The sequence below is a fragment of the Penicillium nucicola genome, assembly GCF_028828085.1.
Source record: "Penicillium nucicola strain IBT 29836 chromosome Unknown utg000007l, whole genome shotgun sequence".
Classification (NCBI taxonomy): domain Eukaryota; kingdom Fungi; phylum Ascomycota; class Eurotiomycetes; order Eurotiales; family Aspergillaceae; genus Penicillium; species Penicillium nucicola.
Window position 1 is genome coordinate 326,620 of NW_026643131.1, and position 25,307 is coordinate 351,926.

At 50.6% G+C, this 25,307-nt stretch overlaps 10 protein-coding genes across 10 annotated transcripts; 4 read left to right on the top strand and 6 right to left on the bottom strand.

Annotated features, from left to right (window-relative positions):
• Positions 1-2,509: 2,509 nt before the first annotated feature.
• Positions 2,510-4,168, top strand: N7511_007180 (serine/threonine protein kinase SAT4; the record flags this gene model as incomplete). The annotated part of the gene is made up of 2 exons (XM_057129557.1): positions 2,510-3,982; positions 4,037-4,168. The coding sequence occupies 2 exons, from the start codon at positions 2,510-2,512 to the stop codon at positions 4,166-4,168; spliced, it is 1,605 nt and encodes a 534-aa protein (XP_056982625.1).
• A 2,301-nt stretch (positions 4,169-6,469) lies between these two features.
• Positions 6,470-7,141, bottom strand: N7511_007181 (pyridoxine/pyridoxamine 5'-phosphate oxidase; the record flags this gene model as incomplete). The annotated part of the gene is made up of 1 exon (XM_057129558.1): positions 6,470-7,141. One exon carries the CDS (start codon positions 7,139-7,141, stop codon positions 6,470-6,472), a length of 672 nt encoding a protein of 223 aa, XP_056982626.1.
• A 731-nt stretch (positions 7,142-7,872) lies between these two features.
• On the top strand, positions 7,873-8,995 carry N7511_007182 (amphiphysin-like protein RVS161; the record flags this gene model as incomplete). Its single annotated transcript, XM_057129559.1, has 6 exons — positions 7,873-7,885; positions 7,959-8,009; positions 8,115-8,160; positions 8,213-8,286; positions 8,336-8,483; positions 8,542-8,995. 6 exons carry the CDS (start codon positions 7,873-7,875, stop codon positions 8,993-8,995), a joined length of 786 nt encoding a protein of 261 aa, XP_056982627.1.
• Positions 8,996-9,307: 312 nt separating this feature from the next.
• On the bottom strand, positions 9,308-9,943 carry N7511_007183 (aminoacyl-tRNA hydrolase; the record flags this gene model as incomplete). Its single annotated transcript, XM_057129560.1, has 1 exon — positions 9,308-9,943. One exon carries the CDS (start codon positions 9,941-9,943, stop codon positions 9,308-9,310), a length of 636 nt encoding a protein of 211 aa, XP_056982628.1.
• Positions 9,944-10,768: 825 nt separating this feature from the next.
• On the top strand, positions 10,769-12,626 carry N7511_007184 (diatom spindle kinesin 1; the record flags this gene model as incomplete). Its single annotated transcript, XM_057129561.1, has 4 exons — positions 10,769-11,017; positions 11,065-11,326; positions 11,377-12,044; positions 12,120-12,626. 4 exons carry the CDS (start codon positions 10,769-10,771, stop codon positions 12,624-12,626), a joined length of 1,686 nt encoding a protein of 561 aa, XP_056982629.1.
• A 474-nt stretch (positions 12,627-13,100) lies between these two features.
• Positions 13,101-15,031, top strand: N7511_007185 (MID1 family protein; the record flags this gene model as incomplete). Its single annotated transcript, XM_057129562.1, has 2 exons — positions 13,101-14,301; positions 14,364-15,031. The coding sequence occupies 2 exons, from the start codon at positions 13,101-13,103 to the stop codon at positions 15,029-15,031; spliced, it is 1,869 nt and encodes a 622-aa protein (XP_056982630.1).
• A 695-nt stretch (positions 15,032-15,726) lies between these two features.
• N7511_007186 (uncharacterized protein) lies at positions 15,727-16,332 on the bottom strand (the record flags this gene model as incomplete). Its single annotated transcript, XM_057129563.1, has 1 exon — positions 15,727-16,332. One exon carries the CDS (start codon positions 16,330-16,332, stop codon positions 15,727-15,729), a length of 606 nt encoding a protein of 201 aa, XP_056982631.1.
• Positions 16,333-16,812: 480 nt separating this feature from the next.
• On the bottom strand, positions 16,813-18,300 carry N7511_007187 (splicing factor ESS-2 family protein; the record flags this gene model as incomplete). Its single annotated transcript, XM_057129564.1, has 1 exon — positions 16,813-18,300. One exon carries the CDS (start codon positions 18,298-18,300, stop codon positions 16,813-16,815), a length of 1,488 nt encoding a protein of 495 aa, XP_056982632.1.
• Positions 18,301-18,802: 502 nt separating this feature from the next.
• On the bottom strand, positions 18,803-21,043 carry N7511_007188 (uncharacterized protein; the record flags this gene model as incomplete). Its single annotated transcript, XM_057129565.1, has 2 exons — positions 18,803-20,538; positions 20,596-21,043. The coding sequence occupies 2 exons, from the start codon at positions 21,041-21,043 to the stop codon at positions 18,803-18,805; spliced, it is 2,184 nt and encodes a 727-aa protein (XP_056982633.1).
• Positions 21,044-24,089: 3,046 nt separating this feature from the next.
• N7511_007189 (uncharacterized protein) lies at positions 24,090-25,223 on the bottom strand (the record flags this gene model as incomplete). The annotated part of the gene is made up of 1 exon (XM_057129566.1): positions 24,090-25,223. One exon carries the CDS (start codon positions 25,221-25,223, stop codon positions 24,090-24,092), a length of 1,134 nt encoding a protein of 377 aa, XP_056982634.1.
• Between the last annotated feature and the right edge of the window lie 84 nt (positions 25,224-25,307).

A 25,307-nucleotide genomic window follows, 5' to 3' on the forward strand; every position in this document is an offset into this window, starting at 1 on the left:
ATCCAGCCGTGGCTCGTGCAGTGCATGATGCATTTTCCGTTGTACATGTACATGGAGTATGTGCACCCTGTGTGCAGTGACCCGATGAACCGATAGGTTGAGTGTTTCTGAAGGGTGTAAGAGTGAGATTTGAAAGTAGAAGGGCATGAGGGATCATATGTTCGAGCTGACCGTGGCCATTGCTATTGGATGGATGGCGTATAAGGTAGTATACAGAAGAAACACCCCTACTGCAAGCCGCACTATAGCCAGAACCATTTCAGCTCCTCTCGTCAGCTCTCTCCCCCCTCAGCCTCGGAGATCCTTCTTAGTTCTTACCTTGTACCTCTACCTTCACCAGCTAACTGCCTAGCTAGGCATAGACCACACAGCCAACGAAAACCACCTTGGAAGACCCCCAGACCACCGCTTATCTAAAGCTCAGACCATCATGGATCATACCTTGAATCGTATCCTGGACCGTCCATATGCAACCTCCGGTTTGTTGCAAGGTTTAGCAGCAGACAGAGAGACCCCCAGTCCAGAGATGACCCTCTGTCACTCCAACCCCACACCAATCTTCCCTCCCATCTCTCATCCACTCCCCGTTCCAAATCCTGGCAGATGAGTTGTCCCCGATGCAAGCTGCACGCGAACTGGCGGTCAGCGGTTGACGTCGGGATTGGAATTGCGATTTACAGTAGATTGGATGGAATTTAGATTCAGGCTGGTTGATGGCTTTATGTGATCTACATCTCGTCTTCCTATAGCGCGAACAGTGTGGGTGGAATTGTACAAACTGTCGGGAGTACCACGTTATGTGCTACATAAGTCCAGTTCAGAGGCATGTGTGGGTTGAAGGTGGGGGGAGGGGTTGATGTGCAGTGTAGATCGGTGATATACTCCTATCTGGAATAGTGCTATACAGTATATTGTAGTACTGTATACTGTAATGATAGCATGTCGCGGTGGAGTAGATTCAAGCGAATACAGTCGTTCACGACGGATATTTGCTGTACTGTGCGGAAATTAAGAGGAAAGCAGCGAGGGATGTGATTGGATCGTGAAAATCCCTCGTAGTGGTAACGGAAGCTTGTGTGGAAAAGTGGACTCCACTGCATGTGTGAAGTGTAGAGGATTTCCTGTCCAGCCGAGGTCAGGTATGGCTTTCAGAAACCCGGGGTAAGTGTAAGCTGCCGAGTTAACTTACTATTCTTCCCGATAATATACGACACCAAAATATGATCTTGCCGCCTTTCACCCCACTGGGGGGAAAAAAGACCCAAAGAGACGGTGAAGAGGTTGTATAACTGTACTGTATACCGTACTAACGAATCAAAGCTAGTCTCTACTCCATACCATCTCCCATCTGTCTGGCCTAAACATCAAACTTCCAAGTGACGCTAGTCGAAGCTCCTTCACAGTCCCCACGGACCCCAATGGGGAGATGTGCAGGTGCTGTTACGTGGGGATCGTCCGGTAATGGAAGTGTGCAAGTGTAGAAAATATTCCCAAACAGGATCAATGAGAATGTACCAAATACGACGCACGGATATAAGCGGGCAGGTGACAATAGGAAGGTTTCTGTAGTAATCGCTACACAATCCCCTGGAATCGCAGAGTCCTGAGATTACTTCTTGTCTGGTACCCGTGGAAAAGACTCCCCAGATTGCATCTCCCGACCCATATCCCCCCACCTACCGTACAGAGTAATGAAGCACGTCTGTAGGATCATATGCGGCTAATCGATCAAGAGCAATACCCCCCCTCTTGGAGAACCGCCACACGGCGCTCCCAGCGCAGGTGAAGCGGGGGTAAGTCGAATCATACGTTGAAGCAAAAGAAGAAAGTGAAGTGCACAGCCTCCAGTGGCGTGGAAATGGCCAACGTCACGTACGGAACGTCATCGGGTCAGGAAATCCAGCACTTTCCGAAAATTACAGGTATCAAGTGTGTATTGGTTTATTAAATCTCTCACCCAAGTATCATTTGGCCTGTAACCCCATATCAATGCTACCTCGGGGAAATCTCAGGTCGTTCGTGAACGGTCGGATGGAAGACACTCGAAGAATTTGATTTCAAAGTGAGAATTCTATTGATGAGACAAGAGAAGAATAAGAGTAAGTTGAAAGTAAAAAAAGAAAATATATGGTGTACGTCTCACAACCTGCAGCCCTGAGGCTGCAGGTTTTTGCCATGCTGAGCGAGCATTAATAAGATTCCACAGTCCCCTTCAGCCCTGTAATTACACATACAGGTATTTCATCCTCAAAATTATCCCACTTCCTCTCTTTTCCTCTCATATACCTGGGGCTTGCCTGGCTGCGCAGAGTCGTTTTCATCTCTTTGTTCGAGTCAGTCTGGTCAGTCTTGCCTCAGGCCTTTGCTGGTTGGCGCATTTTCGCACACTTTCGCACTTCCCACCCGCACTTCCTACATCCTGACTCTCTACCTCACGTCTTCTTGGACGACGTCGAATTCTATAATTTCTACCTCCCTCTCCCCCGCAACACCTCTCGATCCACCGCACATGACTCCGCCTTCTCTTTCACCTGTGCAGTCCGCAGTCTCCTCCGCAGCAGCTTCACAACATTCGCAGGACCCTCGGGATGGCGATCCTTCGGTAACACGCGCTCTCGCGGGCATGACTCTGTCCGCTCATCCAAACGGGGATGTGCACCCGTCGCCGATTCTCTCCCCCGGCAAACCGACCAAAGCAACCATGGCCTCTCGTCTGACTCGCATGTTCTCCAGTACGGGGAAATCTACTCCGCCGCACCATGATGTGCACCGGGATCTATCCGACAGTAGCTTAGAAAGCATTCACCCCACCAACGGCAAAGAGAAGCCGTCTTCAAAACCTCCCTCTCAACCGAATTCCAGACCTCCTTCACGGCCTCCTTCACGGGGTGCCAACTCCCGAACCCCATCCCGAAACCCGTCGCTCAAGAGCGAGCCTGTGGCGCATTCGGATAAGAAGAAACCCGACGACAAAAAGTCCAAAGATGGAGCGGCTCCTGCACACAAGCGCTTCGAGGTCTTGCCGGAGAATCTCGGCAATCATTCGCATCATCTCCGCAGTGCCAGACGGCAGGAGAAGTTGACGGATCTCTTGCGCGATATGCTGGGTGGCCGGAAGAAGGATGATCAGGTGGATGAGCAACAGCTGTCGCTCATGTCGACGTGGATTGACCAGTTCAAGACCGAGCGTGATAAGCTGGCGGCTGATAAGAAAGGTGGTCCGAATGCCACTGCTTCGTTGGTCGACAAGTACGGCAAGTGCCAGGAGATTGTCGGCCGCGGTGCCTTTGGTATCGTTCGGATCTCACACAAAGTCGACCCTCAAGATTCCAAGTGTGAACAGCTCTACGCAGTTAAAGAGTTCCGCCGTCGGCCACAGGAAACCACCAAGAAGTATCAAAAGCGACTCACTTCGGAATTCTGTATCTCATCGTCGCTTCGTCACCCTAACGTCATTCACACCTTGGACCTCTTACAGGACGCCAAGGGCGATTACTGTGAGGTCATGGAATACTGCGCTGGTGGTGACCTCTATACTTTGGTCCTTGCCGCCGGCAAGCTCGAAGTCGCCGAAGCAGACTGCTTCTTCAAGCAGTTGATGCGTGGTGTGGAATATATGCACGAGATGGGCGTTGCCCACCGCGATCTCAAACCCGAGAATCTGCTCTTAACTACCCACGGTGCCCTGAAGATCACGGACTTCGGCAACGGTGAATGCTTCCGCATGGCTTGGGAAAAAGAAGCCCATATGACCGCCGGACTCTGCGGCTCAGCACCTTACATCGCGCCCGAAGAATACGTCGAGCGGGAATTCGACCCTCGCGCCGTCGATCTCTGGGCCACCGGAGTCATCTACATGGCCATGCGAACAGGTCGCCACCTTTGGCGTGTCGCGCGCAAGGACGAAGACGAATTCTACCAGCGCTACCTGGACGGCCGTAAACACGAGGATGGATACGCTCCTATTGAGACATTGCATCGGGTAAGACCTCCTCATCCCCCTGACCAGGCCGTACCCAGACTGACCAACCCCCAGGCTCGTTGCCGTAACGTGATCTACTCCATTCTCGACCCCAACCCATCCCGCCGCATCAATGCCTCACAGGTCCTCAAATCAGAATGGGTCCGCCAGATCAAGCTGTGCAAGGCTGGCGAGGAGGGATTCTAGATGGGTGATCTATCAAAAATGATTGGACTCGGTACCAAGGTTGTGTATGCGCTCCTCTCGGGGTTGGAAGTTTTTCTTTTTTTGACTACATCCCCTATATCTACATTGGGTGGTTATTTGTTTCTAGACCCATTCGAAGTGAAGTTCGGCGAGGCTGTCTGTTTTATCCTTTGAATGCTCCTGAAATAGAAGGAGGCCCTTTTCTCATTTTCTTCTCATTCCACGTCCACCGACAGCTAGCTTGCTTTTCTGCTTTAGCTGTTCTGCTTGTGCTTGTGTTTCTGCTTCTGCTTTTGGCTCCGGCGCATCTTGTCTCCAGCCTCTTCAGCCTGTATCTTTGTCTCTCTCTCTCTCTTTCTTCATGTGTTTATGTTTACGTTTACGGCTCCATTTTGTCTTATTTATCAATGGGGGTGTACCGGATCATGATGTGCTCAACGTTCAACTCAATGCAACGAAGAATCATGACCTATTTCATTCCGTTCCGTCCCACCGTCCGCTTTCTTCTCGTTTTCTTTTGATCTTCTCTTTCGTCCCGCGCCTCACTACTCACGTCTTTTCTTGCAGATACCTCTACCTCTTTTTCCCTGGCGTTAGCTTTCTTTTTTTCACACTTCATTCCCTCGCCCTTGTACTATTATCAACAAAGCCCTCGTTTGACGGGCTACAATACAGGTGAACATTCCATTCCATCACTTTCCTTTCTAATCCAGTCAGAATTTGGATCTGGATCTGGCGAATCCTACTCTGCTATCTAATTCTAAAGCGGGGTTGCATAGCCACGCGGTCAGATCGGGATTTGCCTTTGCCTGTCTGCACTGCACTGCATTGCGTTGGATTGGATTGGATTGGACTGGATTGGATGTCACCTGGAGGATGTCTGAACTCTTCTCGGTTTATGTTTTCGCTCTGTCTTTGTTTGAGTTTCTATTTCTACTACATATATCCATGCATTTGTAAATACGCCTTGAGCAATGAAGTTTGTCTTGTTCCGCAGTTGTCGGTCTTTTCTATTCTATTCTACAGTAATAAACATGATAGTAGTAGGTAGTTAGTTAATTAAATTAAAAAAAAAAACTTGCTCAAAACAGGCAAAACGTTATACCAACTTCGTATAAGTTATAACACAGCGAGAACCAAGCAAAAACAAAAAGATATGCAAGCGATGGGATTCGAACCCATGCAACTTTCGTTACCAGGATTTCCGTTGACGGATATCAAGTGTGGATGCTTGAATCTGGCGCCTTAACCAACTCGGCCACACTTGCACTGTTTGATTTGTTTGCTCGCAGTTTGGATTCAACACGGCAACTTGGTGCGGTCGACATATCCAGATAACGTTATGATCTACCTATGATATAACTTGACTTGTCGATGATGTCAAGTTGATTCCATGGTATAAATCTTGGAATATAGTTTTGTTCACAGCAAGGCCGACAGTACTGTACTGTTCAGTACCAGGTTCAGGTCCAGGTTCAGGTCTGACTTCATTCCGACTCACCCGCTACAGTAGCTTGGGTTTACTGTAGCATACTGCTCCGTACGCTGTACGCTGTACGGGTTCCTACTGTATCTACGGAGCCATCGGCATATAACTTCCATCCGGCCAAGCCGGACGATACTGTAGATACAGTACACTAAACCCACCTGTATACCCCTCTATACCAATTACTGTACTGTACTATCAAATCAACTTGAAAAACAAACTTACTCAACCCTACACTGTAGTATACACCCACCGCCAAGCCAGACCCTATTGTTTAGGCATCACCGTTATAGTCTGGGCAAAGTGGATATCTGCATATGCAGACGACACACTAGACAACACAGAAAGAGTCGGGTTCTCTTCGGGTCCCGCGGGTTCTGTTTGCGGCTTTTTCTCTGCCCTATGGATCTTGGCTGGGTTGTTGGGGCTGGGCTGGGGCTTGGGGTTGTGGCTTGGGGGTTTTTCTTTTCGACTTGCCTATTCTGGTTTATTATGCCGTTGGGGTGAGGGTCCGATCGGATGTGTGTGTGTGTTTGTGTGTGTGTTTTTGATACGGTTTCGGATGGGGGGATTTATGTCGGGATACTGTATCTATTGTAGGGAATTGGACTTGTCTATAGTACATGTGCGGAATAGACTGGAGTTCCGCATATCGTCCGGTGATACAGATGGAAGCCTCTCGTTCTTGGTGGATTTGTAATTCTTGCTTCGATGTTTACACTCTCCTCTGATTTGATCTCGAATGTCATATCAGTGGTTCAGGAACAACCCAAATCTTACAGTCCCTATCCCATCCCATCCATCCTACGGTACAGTCAAGGCCAAAGCAACTGCTTCACCCATTTACAATCATCCTTAGACCAAACATACCTCAACCGCCGATGAAGCCGATTAGCATCCCCCTGCCAGAACTCCACAGCCCCAGCATCAACCGCATAAACCCTCCACTTCTCAACACCAGCCATAGAATCCCTCCCCAAAACCCCCTCAGCCGCAACTAACCTCTGCGCCAAATCCCTCCAATCTCCAAGCACCTCACTCTGCTCCGACCCCACGGCACTGATCTTCGAAGCAACAGGTCTAGCCTGGTAATCCAGTGCACTCTCCGCATCAGGCAGGGCAACAGCAACCCCCCTCACCCGCACCTGTCGAGCAAGCAAAGGCCAATAGAACGTCAATGCCGCGGCGCCATTCCCGGCCAACTGCGTGCCTTTCGGGCTATCAGCCTTGACGGCGAAATGCCAGCCTCGGCTGTCGACGTTCTTGAGGATTAGGACCCGCGCATCGGGCATCCCCTCGTCGTCGACTGTTGAGAGGGTCATTGCGTGAGGCTCGCGCACGCCTGCTGTTACGGCTTCGTGGAACCAGTTCTGGAAGGCTTCTTGGGGGGTTGGGGGGAAGGTGGTGAAGTTGAGGGGTGGGAAGGGTCCTTCTAGGACTTTGGTGTTGCGGAGTTCGGTTCTGAAGGTTGTGTCGTTGGTGGTCATTTTGTTTTGCTTGGACTTGGGCTCGGTCTGGTTTGTCTGTGAGTGTTTGGATGCTAGGTAGGTTGGTCCGTAGATTGAGGATGCTACCTTTGAGAAGTGGGCTTTGGGTTTCTTTCGGCTATTTGAATTTTGATTTTTGTGTATACTCGACATTTTCATCCCTTTATATGCGGGCAGACCGACTCCTGCCCGGGATGTGAGTGAGTCATTGGGCGTGACGCATCCCGGACTTCTTGCCGTCGGTGTCTACTTTTGATTTGGGTGGTTTAACTGGCTGGTATGAAGGTTTTTTATGTAAAGTTGATATACAATCTCTATCTCCAGGAGCTTCTAATAGATCTATATATATTTGCAAAGAGTAAACAGTATGATACATCCGACTACTCCATTGGGTATATCTAAAAGTCTCGTATTGAAAAAAGGTAACATTCAATCTCAGCGTCACCTATCAACTGCAAATTTTCTTCGTAGACCATGAACGCTACACCTACAGAGTGCAACATCACAGCCTTGCAGCCCTACCGGATGCGTCTACGTCATGTTACATAAGCACTCAGCCACATCGCCAAGCCACATCGCAAGGCAGAAAGTCATCTTGGCCCCGACCAGGTACTCACTTTTGCGATTTCTGTCCTGACCTGCCGTACGCGCTGTTTACATCCACCTACAACATCTGAATTGTACTCTACTACACTTTAAATTGACAGCTCCATCCTCAAACTACCGCTGCCATGTCTTGGGCAGGTACGCCACCACTCCCACACTCCCCCGCGGGAGTCCCCCACCGATGCTGGCACGATCTAACAGAGCTCGATAGGGTTCAAGAAGAATGTCAACCGTGCGACGACACAGGTGATGATGAAGACGGGTGAGTGATGGGTCGAGTTTTACCCCGCAATGGGATGACGATCGACGACATCCGCCGGGTCCGCGGCGTGGAAGTAGAAGCAGGCACTGACTGAGAATTGGACAGGACATGTCGAGAGGACGACCGATCGCGACTATGAAATCGAGGAGCGGTATGTTCTCTGCTCTGTGAAGGCGGTCGATGGCACTGACTGGGTCGCATAGACGATACCGGACTATGGAAACCGCGGCGAATCGGCTGCAGAAGGAAGCCAAGGGATATCTGGACTCACTACGAGGTTGGTTATGATCTGGCGTGGGTGAATTGGCAGATGTTGACTCTTGCAGCTATGACTGCGTCGCAAATGCGCATTGCAGAGACCATCGATGCATTCTACGGCGATGCAGGCACAAGAGATGGCGTGAGCCGGAGCTACAAGCAAGCCGTTGAGGATCTTGATGCCGAGACTATCAAGGCACTGGATGGACCCTACCGGTAGGATCGGCCACCACTACTCCCCCCGCATGACTATCTGGCAGACTGACACGAACAGAACCACCGTCCTCGACCCCATCTCCCGATTCTGCGCCTACTTCCCCGATGTCAACGAATGCATCAAGAAACGCAACCACAAGCTGCTGGACTACGACGCCATGCGCGCCAAGGTCAAGAAGCTCGCCGAAAAGCCCGACAAGGATGTTACCAAGCTGCCACGAACCGAGCGCGAAGCCGAAGTAGCCAAGCAGGCCTATGAACAGCTGAACGAGCAGCTCTTCAGCGAACTCCCACAGCTGATCGACCTTCGTGTCCCCTACCTCGACCCCAGCTTCGAAGCCCTCGTCAAGATTCAATTGCGTTTCTGTGCGGAGGCGTACTCACGCATGGCACAGGTGCAGCAGTACCTCGACGCCGAGACACGCGATCAATACGCCAAGGGCGATCTGGACAATCGGGTCGAGGAGGTCCTGCAGGAGATTCGGGATCTGAGCATTGCGGGGACAGTCTAGGGTCCTGGAATGGAGTTTATGAGCATATGCCTATTTGCCTATTTATTGCGGATTGCTCCGGTTGCTTTGTCGTCCTTTTTTTTTTTCTTTCTTCTTGTTCTATTCTCTTATTCCTGTTTAAATGTACATGATTGACAGGAGTCCAAGCTCCGTCACTCTATTCAAGTCAATGCAATGCTTGAAATGCACCATAATCAAATCAATCACAGGGTATATCACAGGGTATAACCACCGGGGTATCACAATATCAACAAATCATATCATACACACCCACCAGCCCTCTCCATCCCCCAAAAAACCAAAAACAGCCCATCAAGCCCGATAAAGCTCCTCAGCCAAGACCTTCACAACAGGCTCCGCAGCCCGCTGATAAGCCGCCAACTCCGCCGGCGACACATTCGCCAGCACATAATCCGACACAGCGCCCTTGTCCCGACTATCGGGCCTCCCAATCCCCACCCCAATCCTCAGAATCGACAGATCCAGCCTCGCTCCCCGGCGCGACGGGTACAGTCCCTTCCCGCGCAACGTCTCACAAATACTAATCAGTCCGCGATGACCGCGCAAACTGGCCGACTCGGGCCCACCGCGTTTCACGCGCACTTTACCGAGCGGGGATTCGAGCTCGTCGTGGAGGATGACGAGCGTTGCGGGGAAGGCGGAGGTGGTTGGATTTGCGCCGCCGGGAGTAGATGGTGGAGAGAGTCCTTTCGCTTGAAGCATTTCGTTCTGGGATGTGGCCCATTGCTCGAGGGCGCGCACGAGCTTCGGCCCCGTTACGTTCATGTAGGTTGGGCTGTACCATGTTTGGTGGAAGTCTGTGTCTGGGAGGGATGCTGGGAGGAGAGGTGCTACTGCGTCTAGGAGGAGGTGGCCTGCTGAATGGCGGGTTCGGCGGAGGGGGGCTTTGTTGCCGATTGAGGCGATGAAGAGGAGGCGGGGGGGCATGGTCGACGCAGTTGGAGCATGTCGGTCAGCAGTCACGTACATGTAAGAGGGTCAATTGGAGATAACGTTAGGATAGTAAGATCTAAAACCCTAAAAAAATGATAGAGAGTTGTCGGTATAGTTCTGGTCTGGGAGATTATCGATAATCTGTCATGGATAACCTAGTGGGAGGCTCACTGCCAAGCCAGTAACCTTGCTTCGAAGAGATTCAGCTCGTACTGGTGCCTGGTACGAATCCCGGGGTCGGCATTTTCACTCGTGCGAGTAATCCACGACGCTGGAGGCCGCTAAGCAATGGAGATGACCCTTGAGGGAAGCAATTCTGCAGAGACATCTCCACCCCAGGATGGCGTCGCCAGATTACACCGTCCCGTTACAGGGAAGTTGGCTATTTGGTGTGACAACCACTTTTTTGTTTTTATCACTATCATATAGTAGATATGTATATGACTATTGTTTTGATTATCGCATCTTCTATAGACTCTGACAGAACATGAATTACTATTTGGTTTGTTTTTTTTCTTTGTTTGTTGTCTCGCGACCCTCTTCTACATCCGGTGGTTTCTTTCACCCAACGTTATACCAACACACCTTGCATACACCATACCGGTCTGGTTCAATGTGTCAAATGTGATATCCCGTATGAGCGGTGTGGCGCTTCGTGTTCGGCGTTAACATACCATGTCGGATATCTTACAAGCCCCTATTTCACAAAGAACCAGACTCTCAAGCTTGCCACGTAAATAGTCAGACCGCAATTAGCCTCAAAGTATATCAATTAAAGGCCAAACCAACATCTTCAGCCAGAAATCCTCCAACTGAACCATGGACTCACTCTTCTTCGACCACCGAGACTACTTCGCTGATAGGGTACAGAAACTCGTCGCGGAGCCCGATACAGCAAAACCCCCAGTCCCATCCGCACCATCAGATACTTCAATTTGTGTCCGGGTTCGTCCTCTATCTGAGCCGGAAATCGATGCAAAGCACGTTCAAGGTCTTTTTGCGCAACATCATGGCAGGGTCAAGATGTATGAAGCAATCAGGAAGTTCAATGGGAAGCCAGATGTGAAAGTATGCGTGACTGAGGCTTTGTGTCATTCTAGCTGACATCCTTGCAGTCCATGTCGTTCACCGTGGATGAAGCCTTCGGTTCGGAAAAAGCCACGCAGGACATCTACGACGGCAAAGTGCAGCAATTGGTCGAATGGGCATGGAATGGCGGAACGAGCATTATGCTTGCCTATGGCCAGACGGGGTCTGGGAAGACCTTCACAGTCACAGCGCTGGAACGACTCGTTGTACAGGCCCTCCTCGATACACGGCCTGAGAAAAAGGAGGTGCATATGTGCATCTTTGAGATATTTGGAAATGTTGCCTACGGTAGGATCAGAACTTTCTCTTCTGAACAATAACTAATCTATCGGTGATAGATCTCCTGGATAACCGGAAACAAATCAACATCCTCGAAGACTCATTCGGCTCAATCCAAATTGTCGGAGCTCTAGAAAAGAATCCCTCCAACGTCGAGGACCTCCTATCGCTAATTGAAACTGCAAAATCCCTCCGAACAACCGCAGACACGACTAAAAACGAACGCTCCTCTCGATCCCACGCAATCTGCCGGCTTCGGGTCATCGACACAGAACGTCAAGGCGCACCCGAAGGAATCTTCTTTCTGGTCGATCTCGCTGGCAGTGAAGCTAGCGCAGATGTACGACACCACTCCGCAGAGCGTATGGCAGAGACTCGCGAAATCAACAAATCATTGATTACACTCAAGGATTGTATCCGCGCACGAGCAACCTGGGGTATTGCACAGGGGAATGCCACGCAGAAACATGTCCACATCCCTTTTCGAACTAGCACGCTGACCAAAGTGCTGAAGCCTGCATTTGATGTGAATAGTAGCAAGGCATGCAAGACTCTGGTTATTGCTTGTGTTGCTCCGAGTATGTTAGATGTGCCGCATAGTCGCAACACACTGCGCTATGCAGAGTTACTAAGGGTACATGTGCCAAAGATTAAACCAAGACCTTATGATGCTTTGATTCCTACGACTTGGGAGAACAAGCATGTACATGAGTGGATTAGGAAGAATGTAAGTTCCATCTTCTCTGTCTTTCGGACACTCTCCAAATCCCGTTGTAAGAACAGGGTCTGACTTGTCATCTAGTCCGGAAAGCCTACCATCGACCCTACAAAGCTAGCCCCGTACGAAGATGGCACACAGCTATGCAAGTTACAGCTAGATGAATTCACTGCGCGCGCTACAGTTACCGTGGGAGTCCGACAGGAGCAAGCACAGAAACTATATATCAAGCTGTGGAGTCTACACATCGACTCACGGAGTCGGCTGAGGAAAGAGACTCTCAATGGCTCTAATAAAGAGGGCCCGGCTAAAGTAGCAGCCAAGCCAAGTATACAGAAGGATCCAGTCTCGCGGATCAACCACAAGCCTGGTACCTTCTTTCGATTGAAAGGTAATGGTGATCTGGTCATGGTAATGGGCAGGGAGAGCAAGACTGCCTATACGTGTGCTGAGCTGGGTTTATCTGACGCTGCAGATAATTGCTATGAACTCTTCGTTGCGAGGCAGAGGGTTGTTCAACACGAGGCATTGGGTGATGAGGTTCCGGTGGAGTATGATTTGAACACCAGATACTATCATTTGATAGAGTGATTCATATCTTGATTGGGATGGCCGTTTTTATACATCATTTGTGCAATCACATACCTTGCGTGAGTATGCGCTGGAATACGTAGTTTAGATAGTTGCGACTACTGACGCGCGTCTCTTCGCTCAAATATGAAGGGTGGACAGGCACAAGTTCAAATAGACACATAGGTTTAGGCGGTTCCTCTCATATCTCAACAAATTACACTTAGATCACAAAAGCTTTATAACGTTCGAATCCTAAACAAAGTTGAGATCCTGGGATGTAAGGCTGATCTAATAAGTCCTTGGGCGGTAAACAGGGCAGAATATAGATAAGGAGACATTTTCCGATAGCCAACTCTCCATCTCTCCCCAAACATCTGCATGCCGTTGATTCAGCCTCTTGGGGGTCTACAGGTGTATACCGCTGCTTCCCTGTGATCCTGTCTCGTCCGGACTCACCCATGCACCGTGCGACACCCACCTCTCGGCCTTTCCATGGGACGTCAATACAACGCGCTGCAGTGCTATCTAACTGCAACAATTAGCGCACTCTTCTTATTACTCACATTTTGCGATTCGACAGCCTATGCATATACCGATACCCCTAATGACCTCAATACCGAATACAATCTGAACCCTCAAGGAGCGATCGTGAGCAACGGGGCTGGACTCCCACTTGCGCTGGACTCGTTCAATGGACTGGAGATCCGAGACAGTGTAGACGAAGACGGGGAATCCAATGGCCTCGATTTGGTGCGCCGATACCCGAATGCTGCGAAATCCTTGGGCAACAACCAATTCGTAGAAGCCACGCTCGAGATTGGCGATGTGCAGTGGTTCTACCTGCCCGCGTCGGTGGTGAACGGCAAACACGCCAGCAAGGGCGTAGGGCTTCCCGGATATGTGAATGCCACCGACGATGATGATGCGAATGATGAGTTACGGAAACGAGATGGGCTGGACAAGCGATCCACCACGGTCTACCTGTCACTTACGACCTGCAGTAAGCCCGCCGCCAATAAAACCGATCCCGGGGATGGGTTCCCGCAGTTGCAGATGTACGTCTCCAAGTCGGAGACGCTGCAGGAGCCAGGGCCAAGTCATGATGACTCCGATCAAGATGTATACACGGCTGCTGGAGGGTATATTGGAATCGAGAAAGACACAGATAGCGACGTCTTTATTGGTGTCGCAGCGCCCAACTCGACTGATTACTCCGGAGGCTACAAACTCCAGCTTGCAGCCTCGATTGACGCATATTTCCACAATGTCGTCGACGACGACCCTTTCCTGTACTTTGTCGACGCAGATGTGTCTGCCGCGTTGCTGGTGACCAATAACCTGACGCAGGCTGCGGCGGGCTCCGAGAATTATCAGCAATGGATGAACATTACGCCTCCATATACCATGTTTGCCCATAATATCAATAACACTGCCTTACTAGGCTTGGAGCGATCATTCTGTGCGCTTGATGCGCTTGCACAGGTCGGACGGATCAGCAAAACGGTTGAAGTCGGCATGACCAGCCGTGGACTTGGAAACAAGCCGAAAGAGCAGTTCTACATCACTGGACTGAATCAGAGCTCGTCGTACAACGGTATGCTAGCAATGGTCGGCAACTCCACCACATCAGGAAATGGAATTGTCGGCGGCGGAGGACAGGTCTGGCAAGCGATGAACTTCACCACCAAAGCAGGTAAGGCTTTCCATTTCCACTCCAGAGAGGTCGCTTGCTAACCCCAACCCCACCATCATCAGACGACAACTGCGCCGTCCTCTTCAACCTAACCTTCTGCTCCGAGGTAGCCTACGCAGTCCCCTCAAACCCCAAACTCAGCGTCGCCAAACTACGCGAAATCTACGACACCAACGCAGCCAACTACTACCAAAACTTCAACTACAGCCTCCAACAAGTGCAATGCAAAACCGACCAAGAAAGCCTGTTCTCCCTCGCCGTCGACTGCGACGACTGCGCAACCGCCTACAAGCAATGGCTCTGCAGCGTGACCATCCCCCGCTGCGCAGACTTCAGCAACAACGCCTCCTACCTCGCCGTTCGCAACGCCGGCCAGGACTTCATCAACGGCACGTCCCTGCCCGTAGACAGCCCCTACCGACAACACGTTGCCTCCAACACATCCCGCAACAAGATCATCGACACGGATATCAAACCAGGCCCCTACAAGGAGATCCTGCCGTGCGAGGATATCTGCTCTACCCTCGTCAAGGACTGTCCTTCTACCCTGGGCTTCCAGTGTCCCAGTGGTCGCTGGCTGAATGCCTCTTATGGCTACCGCAATTCCCATGGTGATATTACTTGCTCGTACCTTGGTGCGGCTTACCATTTGAGTCTGGGGGTGAGACTTGGCGCTGGCTGGGCTGGGTTGATTGGGCTGGTTGTTATGGGTGTTATGTATCTGTCTTAGTTTTTTTATTATATAAATATGATATGAATGGTTTTGTTTGTACCTTGGGCTAGAGTGTCGTGCATGTCAGTTGTCCATAGGTTACCGTTCAATGTAGATGATAATAAATTGGCTTATAGTTTCCTGTGTAGAGTAGTCCTACAATAACAGCTCGCATAGCTCAGTTGGTAGAGCGCGTGACTAGTAAGAGTATCCACCCTCGGTCCATCACGAGGTCTGCGGTTCAAATCCGCATGTGAGCATTTCTTTTTTGGTTTTTTAGTCCATACATCACTTCTTTTTTTTCGGGATCTGAGCTGTTTGTTGATGGTTGTTAGTTATTTTATTTTATTTTATTTTTTTTGAGAAAAGCAGGTTCACTTGTATGTATATTTGGGGAGTTTGGCTGTGCTGGTATAACTTCTTGCGGGCGTACTATTGTACGATATCCTGGTTTATAGTATAGTTTATAGTTTCGTATATCATCATAGTTGACTTCACTTTGTAGATATATCTGATCCTTAATACAGTAACTGACTCCTCTTTACTATATGTATGTAGGATGTAAGTGTGGGCAGCGTATTGACAGAAACCTCTGATCCCGGTCATAGCAACGGTATCTAAGCTATAACTTAACGTTATAGCTAACTTCATAACCCTAACTACAAGTCTTTCAAATATACAATACAAGCCAAGCCAATCCAAACCAAACCAAATCACCACTCCAAATCCTTCCTACCCTTATTCCCATTCCCATTCCCATTCCCATTAACCTTCCCACTCCCACTCCCATCCCCCTCCACTATCTCCTTCTCCTTCCCCCCCTCAACAGCTCTATCCCCCCACCTCCCCCTCCAAACCCCAATCTCCTCCCCCCACAAATCCCTCACACAGGGATCACAAGAACTACCACAACAATCACCAGGCGCCGGCTGCGGCGGCGGATCATCAAAGGCGCGCTCTGCAGCGCGGAGGAGCTGTTTCTCGCGCGTGCGCGACAGCCGCGTTTTCTGAAGCCGTTTGAAGAGTGGGATTTCGGTGGGTGTGTAGTATGCTTCTGGGGGAGGGGGAGGTTGGGGGTGTTTGGTGAAGGGGGATAGGAGGGTTGTCAGGAGGGTTGTTGCTGTTGTTGTCACGGTGGAGGGGGGTGGTGTTGGTGTTGGTGTTGGGTTTAGACTAGGGTTTGGGCTAGGGTTTTGGGGTTGGGGTTGGGGTTCTTGTTTGGGAGCAGTTGGTTTGGGGGGAGTTGATGTTGAAGGTGATGTTGAAGGTGAATTTGAATTTGATGCCGAGACACCACCCGGTTGTACATCAATGCTCATCTTGCTCGGTGGATATGATCAAGTCGATATGATATGATATGGTATACTTTGGATATCACAGCCAGAGGAAATCATTCAATATCAATGGAGATGGAGCATTCTACCACGCATTAGCGTCGAATCCTCATCTATGATAATGTGAATGGTACAAACCACAAGGTAAAAGCCAGGATCCCAATTTATATGCAGTATGCAGTATTCAAGAGAATAAATAGTCAAACTTCCAGTTCTTGTCGGAAAGTGTGAAGCTGAAGCAAGTATGAAGCCGATTTTCGGGACCGGGTAAGAACTCTTCTCGGGCGGATAATCTTCGTTTCCTGTTCGTTCCGATGTTGACATTTCGTGTGTTTTATAGAACGTTCGTTTATACTACTAGCTAACTTGTTACTTTGGAATTGATGGTTGGAAGGGCTTTCTAATGATAACTGTAATAATCTCAAAACTCCAATGGTATAAGGCAAGAAATAAATAATAAAAAAATCACTTCCTCGGTGTCAACTTCGGCGTCGACTTCGGCGTCAACTTCGGCGACCAGACATTCCCAAGCCCAGACCTTCCAGACCCAGAAGCAAACCTCGGAGTGCCTCCAACCTGATTCAGCAGCCGATGCGCTGCAGGCGTGAACATCTTGCCGGGTCTTCCAGACCCACCAGACGTAGAAGCAGAAGCTACAGAGCCAGGCGTCCTCGAACCGAGCATGGGACTACTAGCGAACCGCGGCGTATTCGAAACAGGGGTTTTGGTAACCCGCGCAGCCTTTTCAGCTCTGTTGTTGCGCGCCACACGATCGACCATGCGGTGGTGGAGGGCTTCGCGTTTACCGGTTTCGGATAGTTGGAATGGATTTGGGGTGGAGTCTGCTTGGCCTAAGAGACGCCAGTCTGCTTCGTACTCTGATGATCCCGGCTTGGAGGATGAGGTGTAGCTGAAGGGGTCTGATTCTGGTTCGGGTTCGTCTTCGTCGACAAAGGCGTAGCCGTTTACACGGGGTGTTTCTGCTCCCGATGTAGACATGGCTTCTGATTCATTTAGGCGGGGTCGGCCGGCTATGGCGTCTTGGATTGCGGAGAGGGAGGGAGACTGTGGGATTGAGTCTGCTGCGGCTGCGGCTTCCGAGTCGAGGAGTCTTGTGTTTTGGTAGAGGGTTCGTTTCGGGCCTGCGCGGGACGAAAGTTCGGCCTTTTGAGGGAGCGTCTCGTGTGTATCCTCCACAGACGATGGGAGGAACATGAGGGTATTGTCCGGACGAGTCTTCCACGAGTCTGGTTTCGCGGGGCGGGCGTCCAAGTCGGTCTTGATGGCCGGCCCGTCTTGCTTGATCAGGCCCGTTTCGGGGTTCCCACCTTGAGCTATGATGCGCTTTGTTTCTTGGGCGTGATGGGCGATTTGACGAGCAGAGGGGACTTTGTTGCCGGTCCAAAGCCAGGGCTGTTTTTCTCTGCGTTTGATATTTTGCTTGTCGATGACTTTGTTGAAGGACTCGTTATCTTCACTGGTGTATTTTGCCTGGAAGGCGAGGAGACCCATGTTTGACACGTCGGGGACATTTTGCTCCGGGGCATCTGTCGCGGCTGTTGATGTAGATACGACCGACATAGGTGTGTCGCCTCCCCAGCCGTGGGGTGTCTCATCAGGTCGACTGGGCGGGAAATGCTGTGGTGTGTCCGTTGGGTCGGTCTTTCTTCTTGCATTTGAGCCTGGAGTGGGCGTGCGCATAACATCTGCCAATTTCTTCTTCGAGCTCGCGATCCATGCTTTATCTTTGGATTCTAGCGCATCTAGATATTCTTGCTTGCTTTGGGTTTCCAGTAGGCCGGGGAAGAAGTCGCGGGCGATAATGTGGGACAGGGTACTGGTGTAGACATCTTCGTCGAGGACCGTCGCAGGGCGTTTAATTCTTTTCGGAGGCGGAGGAGGGGGCATGAGCTGGCCATCTGGGCGCTTGACCAGCTCCTGCGAAGACGACATGATGGCTCAGTTGAGTTGAGAAGGACTGAAGCCTTGGTGACAAAAGAAACCGAGATAAGATAGGGATCAGATGATCCGAGCTAACCGCTTTAGGCCATGCATGACTACAATACAGGAACTCCAGATGTCCGGTCTCACGGCCACAAATCAAATGCCAAAGGCTGCATTGAAGCTTGAGCTTCTCTAAAAAAAAATCTATAGCGAATGTTCCAAATCCATATTCCCTCCAGTTCCTTTTTTTCTCTTTTCCCAAATTCCCTCCAAGACACCAAATCGCTGATCGCTGAGAAATGCAGATGAAAAGAACGACCACAGCTATAACCAAAACAAACGGAAAATATGGCTCACAGACATGTTAAACAGACAGATAAAAGACACAAGGAAAACACAGATCGTGACTCGTAGACCACAAAGGGTCGGGGGAAGCGAGAGTTGATACCCTCGATAAGACGCAAGGGGGTGAGATGATAGAAAAAACAGAAGCGAGAGAAAACCATCACTTTTAATGAGCAGTGGTTGGGAAGAGAGAGTAAGACGGGGTTCTGCTCTTCTTTCGGTTGGGGTTTTTAGGAGGAAGAGGAGGCAACGGTGCCTCGACTGGGATCGATCGAACTTCCACCTCGGAGGTGGATTTGGTCCGGTCGTGAATGGATCGAGACATCATCTCGTCCTCAGCATTCTGAAGGAGTTGTGCTTCGGCCAAGCTCTTGGTTTGGCGATGGTTGGACGATGAAGGAGGGCGGGCAAGGGCCTCGGCGGCAGTCAAGCGGTCAGTCGGCATCAGCTCACGGCTGCTGGAGAGACTGTGGACGAGTTCCGGTACGCTGGTGGTGGACACCGAGGAGCGGTGCTTGCGGGCGATCGAGGCCGCGCGGGAGAGCATCAAGCTCTCCTGGGAGTTGCACTTGCTGATGGGAGAGAAGCTGCTACGGGGAGAAATGGGGTTGCCCATTATGCCGGAGAAGGGATAGTGACGATCTGATTCTCCATCAGTTGCCAGGTACTCCTCATACAATGGCTCGTGAGAAAGTTGTTTGCCCAGGGACGATGGCAGGATCGAGGAACTGACTGGAAAATAGTCACCGGGCCGAGCGATATACTCGGGCTCATAATCACAAGGAGTGGCGGCCGAGTGCGGCGCAACCGACTGGGCAGGACTAGGGTCCAGATCTGGAGTGGGCAGGGCAGAGGTGCTCAACGGACTAGGTTGGAGGTGTCGAATCTTTGGTGACGGCCAAGGACCATCACTACGGGCAACGCCAATCTGTGGACGGACCTCATCTAGAGAGGTGCGAGACCAATCAAAGTTGGAGGTAGACTCGGCTGCATGCTCATAGCAGTAGTCGATATCTGCATCCCACGAGTCGTACGCCTCATCGTCATATGAGAACTGACGCACGCTGGAAGTCGGGGGCGACGTCACCTGGACCTCGGTTTGAGGAGCGTGTTGAAGATGCTGGGGCAAGGTAGGCGAACCAAGTGCCTCGGAAAACTTTCTGGACAACTCTTCGGCCACGTCAATGGACAATGGAGCCTTTGGCTGACTCAACCGCGGTTTGACCTTGGTCTTGGGACTGGCCTGGGATGTTGCGCAGGAAGGCGGGCCTCCCATACTAGACTCCGGGCTATCCCAGTACCGAGTTACTTCCTCTTCCTCCTCCTGGACATCCTCCAAATCATAGTGGCTGCTCATGGATGAGGTTCTGGCTTTATCATCCGAGGGCTCAGAGCCGAAGAACCTGGTGGGCTGCGCAGATTGCAAGCATTCCGGATATGTCATGCTGGTGGACAAGCCTAGGATCTCATCAATGGCTCGAGGAGCGGGCTCGGCAGTTTCAGGTGGAGGGGTCTCTGGAACAGCTGGAGGCGGGGGAGTGGTAGGACATGAACGGGGATATCTGGAAACGGGCCGGGAGAAGTTCTCGGTGACACGGGATTCCCTACGCGCATGGCCACGGTACCCATCCGGAGAAGCTGGTGGGCTGATACTGGGGACATCCACCGTGGTGGCAGTTCCAAACGCGCCCAGGTCTTCTGTGGAGAAGTTCCGGAAATGAATGTTTTCGGCACGGATGCCTTTAAGATCGGTCTGGGGCCGTTGAGATGCACGGATGGCGGAGAATTCAGTGACGAGGTCGTTCTCACGGGTTTGATCCAACGACTGGAATTGCGATGGGTTGGTATGAGTCAAGTGGTGGAAGTCGAATGGGTCTGAGATGATACTCTTCAGACGCTCATCTGCATTGGGGTCAATTGGGTCCACGTGCTTGATAGCATCCTAGCTCCGGCACTTACGATTCTCGCTATGGCGGGCGCGACGACCAGACAGTTCTTTCTCCCTGGGCTTCTCTCGATATGCCTCGTCTTCCTCGTCCAGCGTGGCGACGATATTGATCTTGCTACCTTGACGGCGCAGAATGCGACTTCCACGTGCTAGTAAGGAACGTGAGGGCTTATCCTTATCAGCCCGCATGCCCAGCGATGATACAGTCCGTTCTTCTGGCATTGATCCTTCCGAGGTCATGGATGACCCTGGAGACCGACGCGAGGTGGTCGAGGTAGTCGTGTTGCTTCTGGAACGCCCACTGAAGACTGATAGACGCTTCGGGCTATTCACATGAGCCGTTGACCTCGACCGAATATGAGCCGCATGCTCTGGCGGCTCATTAGAAGAACGAGTGGATGGACGGTCACTATCATCGTCCCATTGGCCCTTGGCCGGGAAAGGAGCAAAGGTCGACATTGTGAAGACCAAACATCTGGAGATCCCCGTGGGTAAAAAGGAGGGAGAGCCGGGAGATAAATGAAGAGACTCGATACACGGGCTGGTTCAGGGGTATTTTATGGCTTGTATGGTATGGTATTGATTTTATTTTCGATGTGATTTTTGAACTTCTTTTTTTGTTTTTTGTTTTTCTTTTTGTTTTTCTGTTTTTTTCGTTTCTTTTTTGTTATTATTTTTGAATCTCTTTTTTTTTTCCACAATTCTTTTTCAACCTTTATTTGCTCTTTGTTAGATCTATTTGCTAGTTCCAAGGTTACACAATGCAGGCGAGAAATTGAGCTGTCCCGCTGAGACCGAATTGAGAAAGTCGAACAGTAGACCACGGAACCACGTCCCAGCATCACGGAGCCGAAACATAACGGTTCTAGTGCACTTCAGGGCCCAAGTGAGATTATGGGGAACAAGACTTCCACTAGACTGTTTCTAGCAGGTATCGACGGAGGGAGATGTCCGGTTTTACTCGTACCAATTCACCGGATACGTGACTATAGCCAACTATAGAGAATATCGATAAGATGAGCGGACTGGAGATCCGGATACAGTATACAGTATGAACTGCTGTCGATATACTGTATCTGGATCTGCATCTCAATTTGCATCTCACTCTAGGTCAACCGTCTCTCTCTCTACTATACATTATCCATGCATACAGTATGTCCCTCAGCACAATTCAAGTGGAGTGACTCCCACAATGCTGTACGCAATTCCCTCATTCCACTTTTTCCTTTTTTTTCCTTCCTCTTCTATTTCCGTTTCATTCTCGGACAATATTCCTATTCCCACATCCTTGCTTAAAAGCCCGAGACCAGCCAAGAAACGCCTCTTCCCCGCGTCCCAGCGGAGCCTCGGTCAACGGTTTTCATCTCCTGATAGTCTAGTGTTTTAGTTTACTTTTTGAGTAGGGCTTGGAACAGACCGATCGCAATCTACGGAATCCGGCAGTGGGGACCCATAATGTCTTTGTGTATTCCCATTACAACCCATGTGCTCGGCATCTGCGTCTGCCTACACATCCCTGTCGAGCACGAGCAAGGATCTGATCGTATTCCTGTCCGTTCCTGGGTCCTGTGCCTGTGCCTGCCTGGGCCTGCCTGTACAGTACTGTAGGGGATGATCGGTGGGGGCCTCGGAGGGTGCCGTTCCCCTATCTCGCTGGGCTGTACTGTACCTTTAGGCGCATGTGCATGCACCGAGCACGGAGTATTCTGTAACTCTAGCTGGAACTTTTTCTATTAGGGTCAAACATCCATCTTCACTCGAGGCTAAAGAATGTGAGATGTGTGCCTTACATGAACCTACTGTACCGTTGAAACGATGTCTCAGAGGATGCATCTATAAGTTATACATGGTAACATTGTACATGTAATATTCAGACCATACAGTATTATACAGTCCAAAGACTCGAAACAAAAGACGGGACTGGTTTCGCGCTAGTATTGCGGGACTCCTGACGATCTCGTCTAGAACTTTTGAGTACCATCAAGTACACCACGTAGTGCTGACAGTGATAGGGTACATGAGGGTACCAATCAGATGCAGGTACCATCTTTCATCAGACTGCAGTTACCATGTATTTGCAGAGGAAGTGACACTCATCGTCCTTGGTTTCCTCGAGTCTTTCTCTCTCTTTCTCTCCCTCTCCATCTCTTAACACTATTCTCCCCTTTGAGAAGGTCAAAGGCAATCCCCGGCCGTTCGTGATGATCATCTCGTCATCGGCGAACAACCGAGTCCCAGGTCCAAGCGTCTCACGCCCCGTTCCCACAAGTTCAGGCCAGATCTACGGAAATAGAATATGCCCCGAAATTAAGAGGAAGGATAGGCACTCCGAGAGAGAGTACAGACACAGACTCAAGACACGGCCATGTTTGACTTTGCAACTTCGACAGTAGGCTCAGCCCTACTAGACTGTCGACAGCGCAAAAATCAGAAACGTTAACTTAATCTATAACAGCGTCTGTTTGTAACAGCCGAAGCTAGGACCCCCTGGAACTCTCAAGGTTCGAGGCACGTTTCGCTTTGACTTTGGGACCATGTATCAGGTCGAAGCTAAGAAGCTAATGGTTGGTTCGAGCTCAAGACGCGCCCACGAACAGGTTCGGTGTACTGTACACTGTACACTGTATTTCCCCCCTGGCCACTTCCCGAGATCGACATATCTTCGCTTACATTGAATGGTTCGTGTGGACCGGCTGGTCAACTTGTACAGTAGGTAAGTTATGGTACAGACGTGGGTAGGATCAATAGATCAAGCATATCCCTGACAGCCCCCCTATGTAACCTGCCAGGATGCCATTACGTCTAGGTCGGTACTAGATCATACCGTCGTCGACGGAGTAGAGCTAACTAATATAAGTTAATGAGACTATTGGACAGCTAACGGTCGCTTATCTGGGTAAAGTAGATTGAATATCGCCCGTTAGAACCACCTGTGGAGTTTGGAGGGGGGCAATTCGAACACTATCAACGTAAGTGCTGGGGCTACTCCCATAAATAGCCATGATAGTCGTCACCCTGGAAAGCTCGGAATTGAGATTGAATTGGTGCGGTCTGCGGTCTCTCTTTCTGCGACGATGTGCGACTAGAGGAAGGTCCTGAATGTAACCTGGCATTTTGATCGGTGAACTGGCAGGGATGGTCCGGCTTTGTGCGCCGTTGGGCAGGGGATCCTTTTCATACTGTAGAATGTTTGTTTGGGTCTTTGCTGGTCAGTTTGCTTATATTGATGCATCGATCGGACTATTGCATAGACTAGTTGTGCTATCGTGTGATCGACTGCGCTTGCACTAGTTGATTTCCAAGGTGAAAGAGGGTCTTTCCATTACAGGCATAGTGAATGCCCTGCATTAGACATTAAATTTAACTAGATCATACTGTATATCCAAGTCTATCATTTTCTTTAGTCGTTCAGCGGGATTCTAGATTGTTTGTGAGCTGTGCGTTGCCTGACTACTGTATGAAAGGGAACATACTCAAATTCGGGCCATGACAGTAGATGTGTCATTTACGCGTTGACGGCATCAATGACGGGAGTCCCCAGGTCAAAGCCACCGATGAGTCCATCAGTGCTGTCCTGCTCTCGCTTGCGGAGGATGCCCGTACCAAGGATGCCATCGTTGCCGTTGTTGTTGTAGTTGCTGCCATTCTCGTCGCCGTCGGTGAGGAGACCGTCATCGCGCTTCTTGAGCAAATCGTCGAGGTCAAGCAATTGCTCAACCTCATCAAGAAGGCCGTCGTCGTCCTTTTCGCCGCCGCCGCCGTGACCGTGACCGTGACCAGTAGTCATACCTTCATCGCGCTTCTTGAGCAGATCGTCGAGGTCAAGCAATTGCTCAACCTCATCCAGAAGGCCGTCGTCGTCCTTTTCGCCGCCGCCGCCGTGACCGTGACCGTGACCAGTAGTCATACCTTCATCGCGCTTCTTGAGCAGATCGTCGAGGTCAAGCAATTGCTCAACCTCATCCAGAAGGCCGTCGTCGTCCTTTTCGCCGCCGCCGCCGTGACCGTGACCGTGACCAGTAGTCATACCTTCATCGCGCTTCTTGAGCAGATCGTCGAGGTCAAGCAATTGCTCAACCTCATCCAGAAGGCCGTCGTCGTCCTTTTCGCCGCCGCCGCCGTGACCGTGACCGTGACCAGTAGTCATATCTTCATCGCGCTTTCCAAGCACATCAGCCGCGTCCACAGCCGCCTCGATTAGGTCGCTGTCAGCGTCGCCGTCATCACGCTTGAGAATATCGAGGTCAAGGCCAAGGTCATCGAGCAGGCCATCATCCCCATGATGAAGATCCTCGCGCTTGAGAATATCGAGACCAAGACCATCGAGCAGGCCGTCATCTCCATCATGGAGATCTCCACGCTTGAGAATATCGACATCAACATCACCGAGCAGGCCGTCATCCCCGTCCCCGCGCTTAGATTTCAACGTAGGAACAGTGAGGGTAGGAATACCCGGCGCATCAATGCCGTCGATAGAAAGATCCTCATCGCGCTTACCGATATTCTTAACCGTCAGCTGAGGAAGATCCAGATTATCGATCCCCAGATCTTGAGCCTGGACCTCATCATCAGAAGTAGAGATTGGAACAGCGAGGACCGTCACGGCCAGCAGGGCTGGGGCTGTGAAGGCGTAGCGCATGATAGGATGCGACTGGTGAATTGGTCAGATTGTGTTATTTGGCTGGGTCCGTTCTAGTATATCACTAGGTATATCACTAGGTTG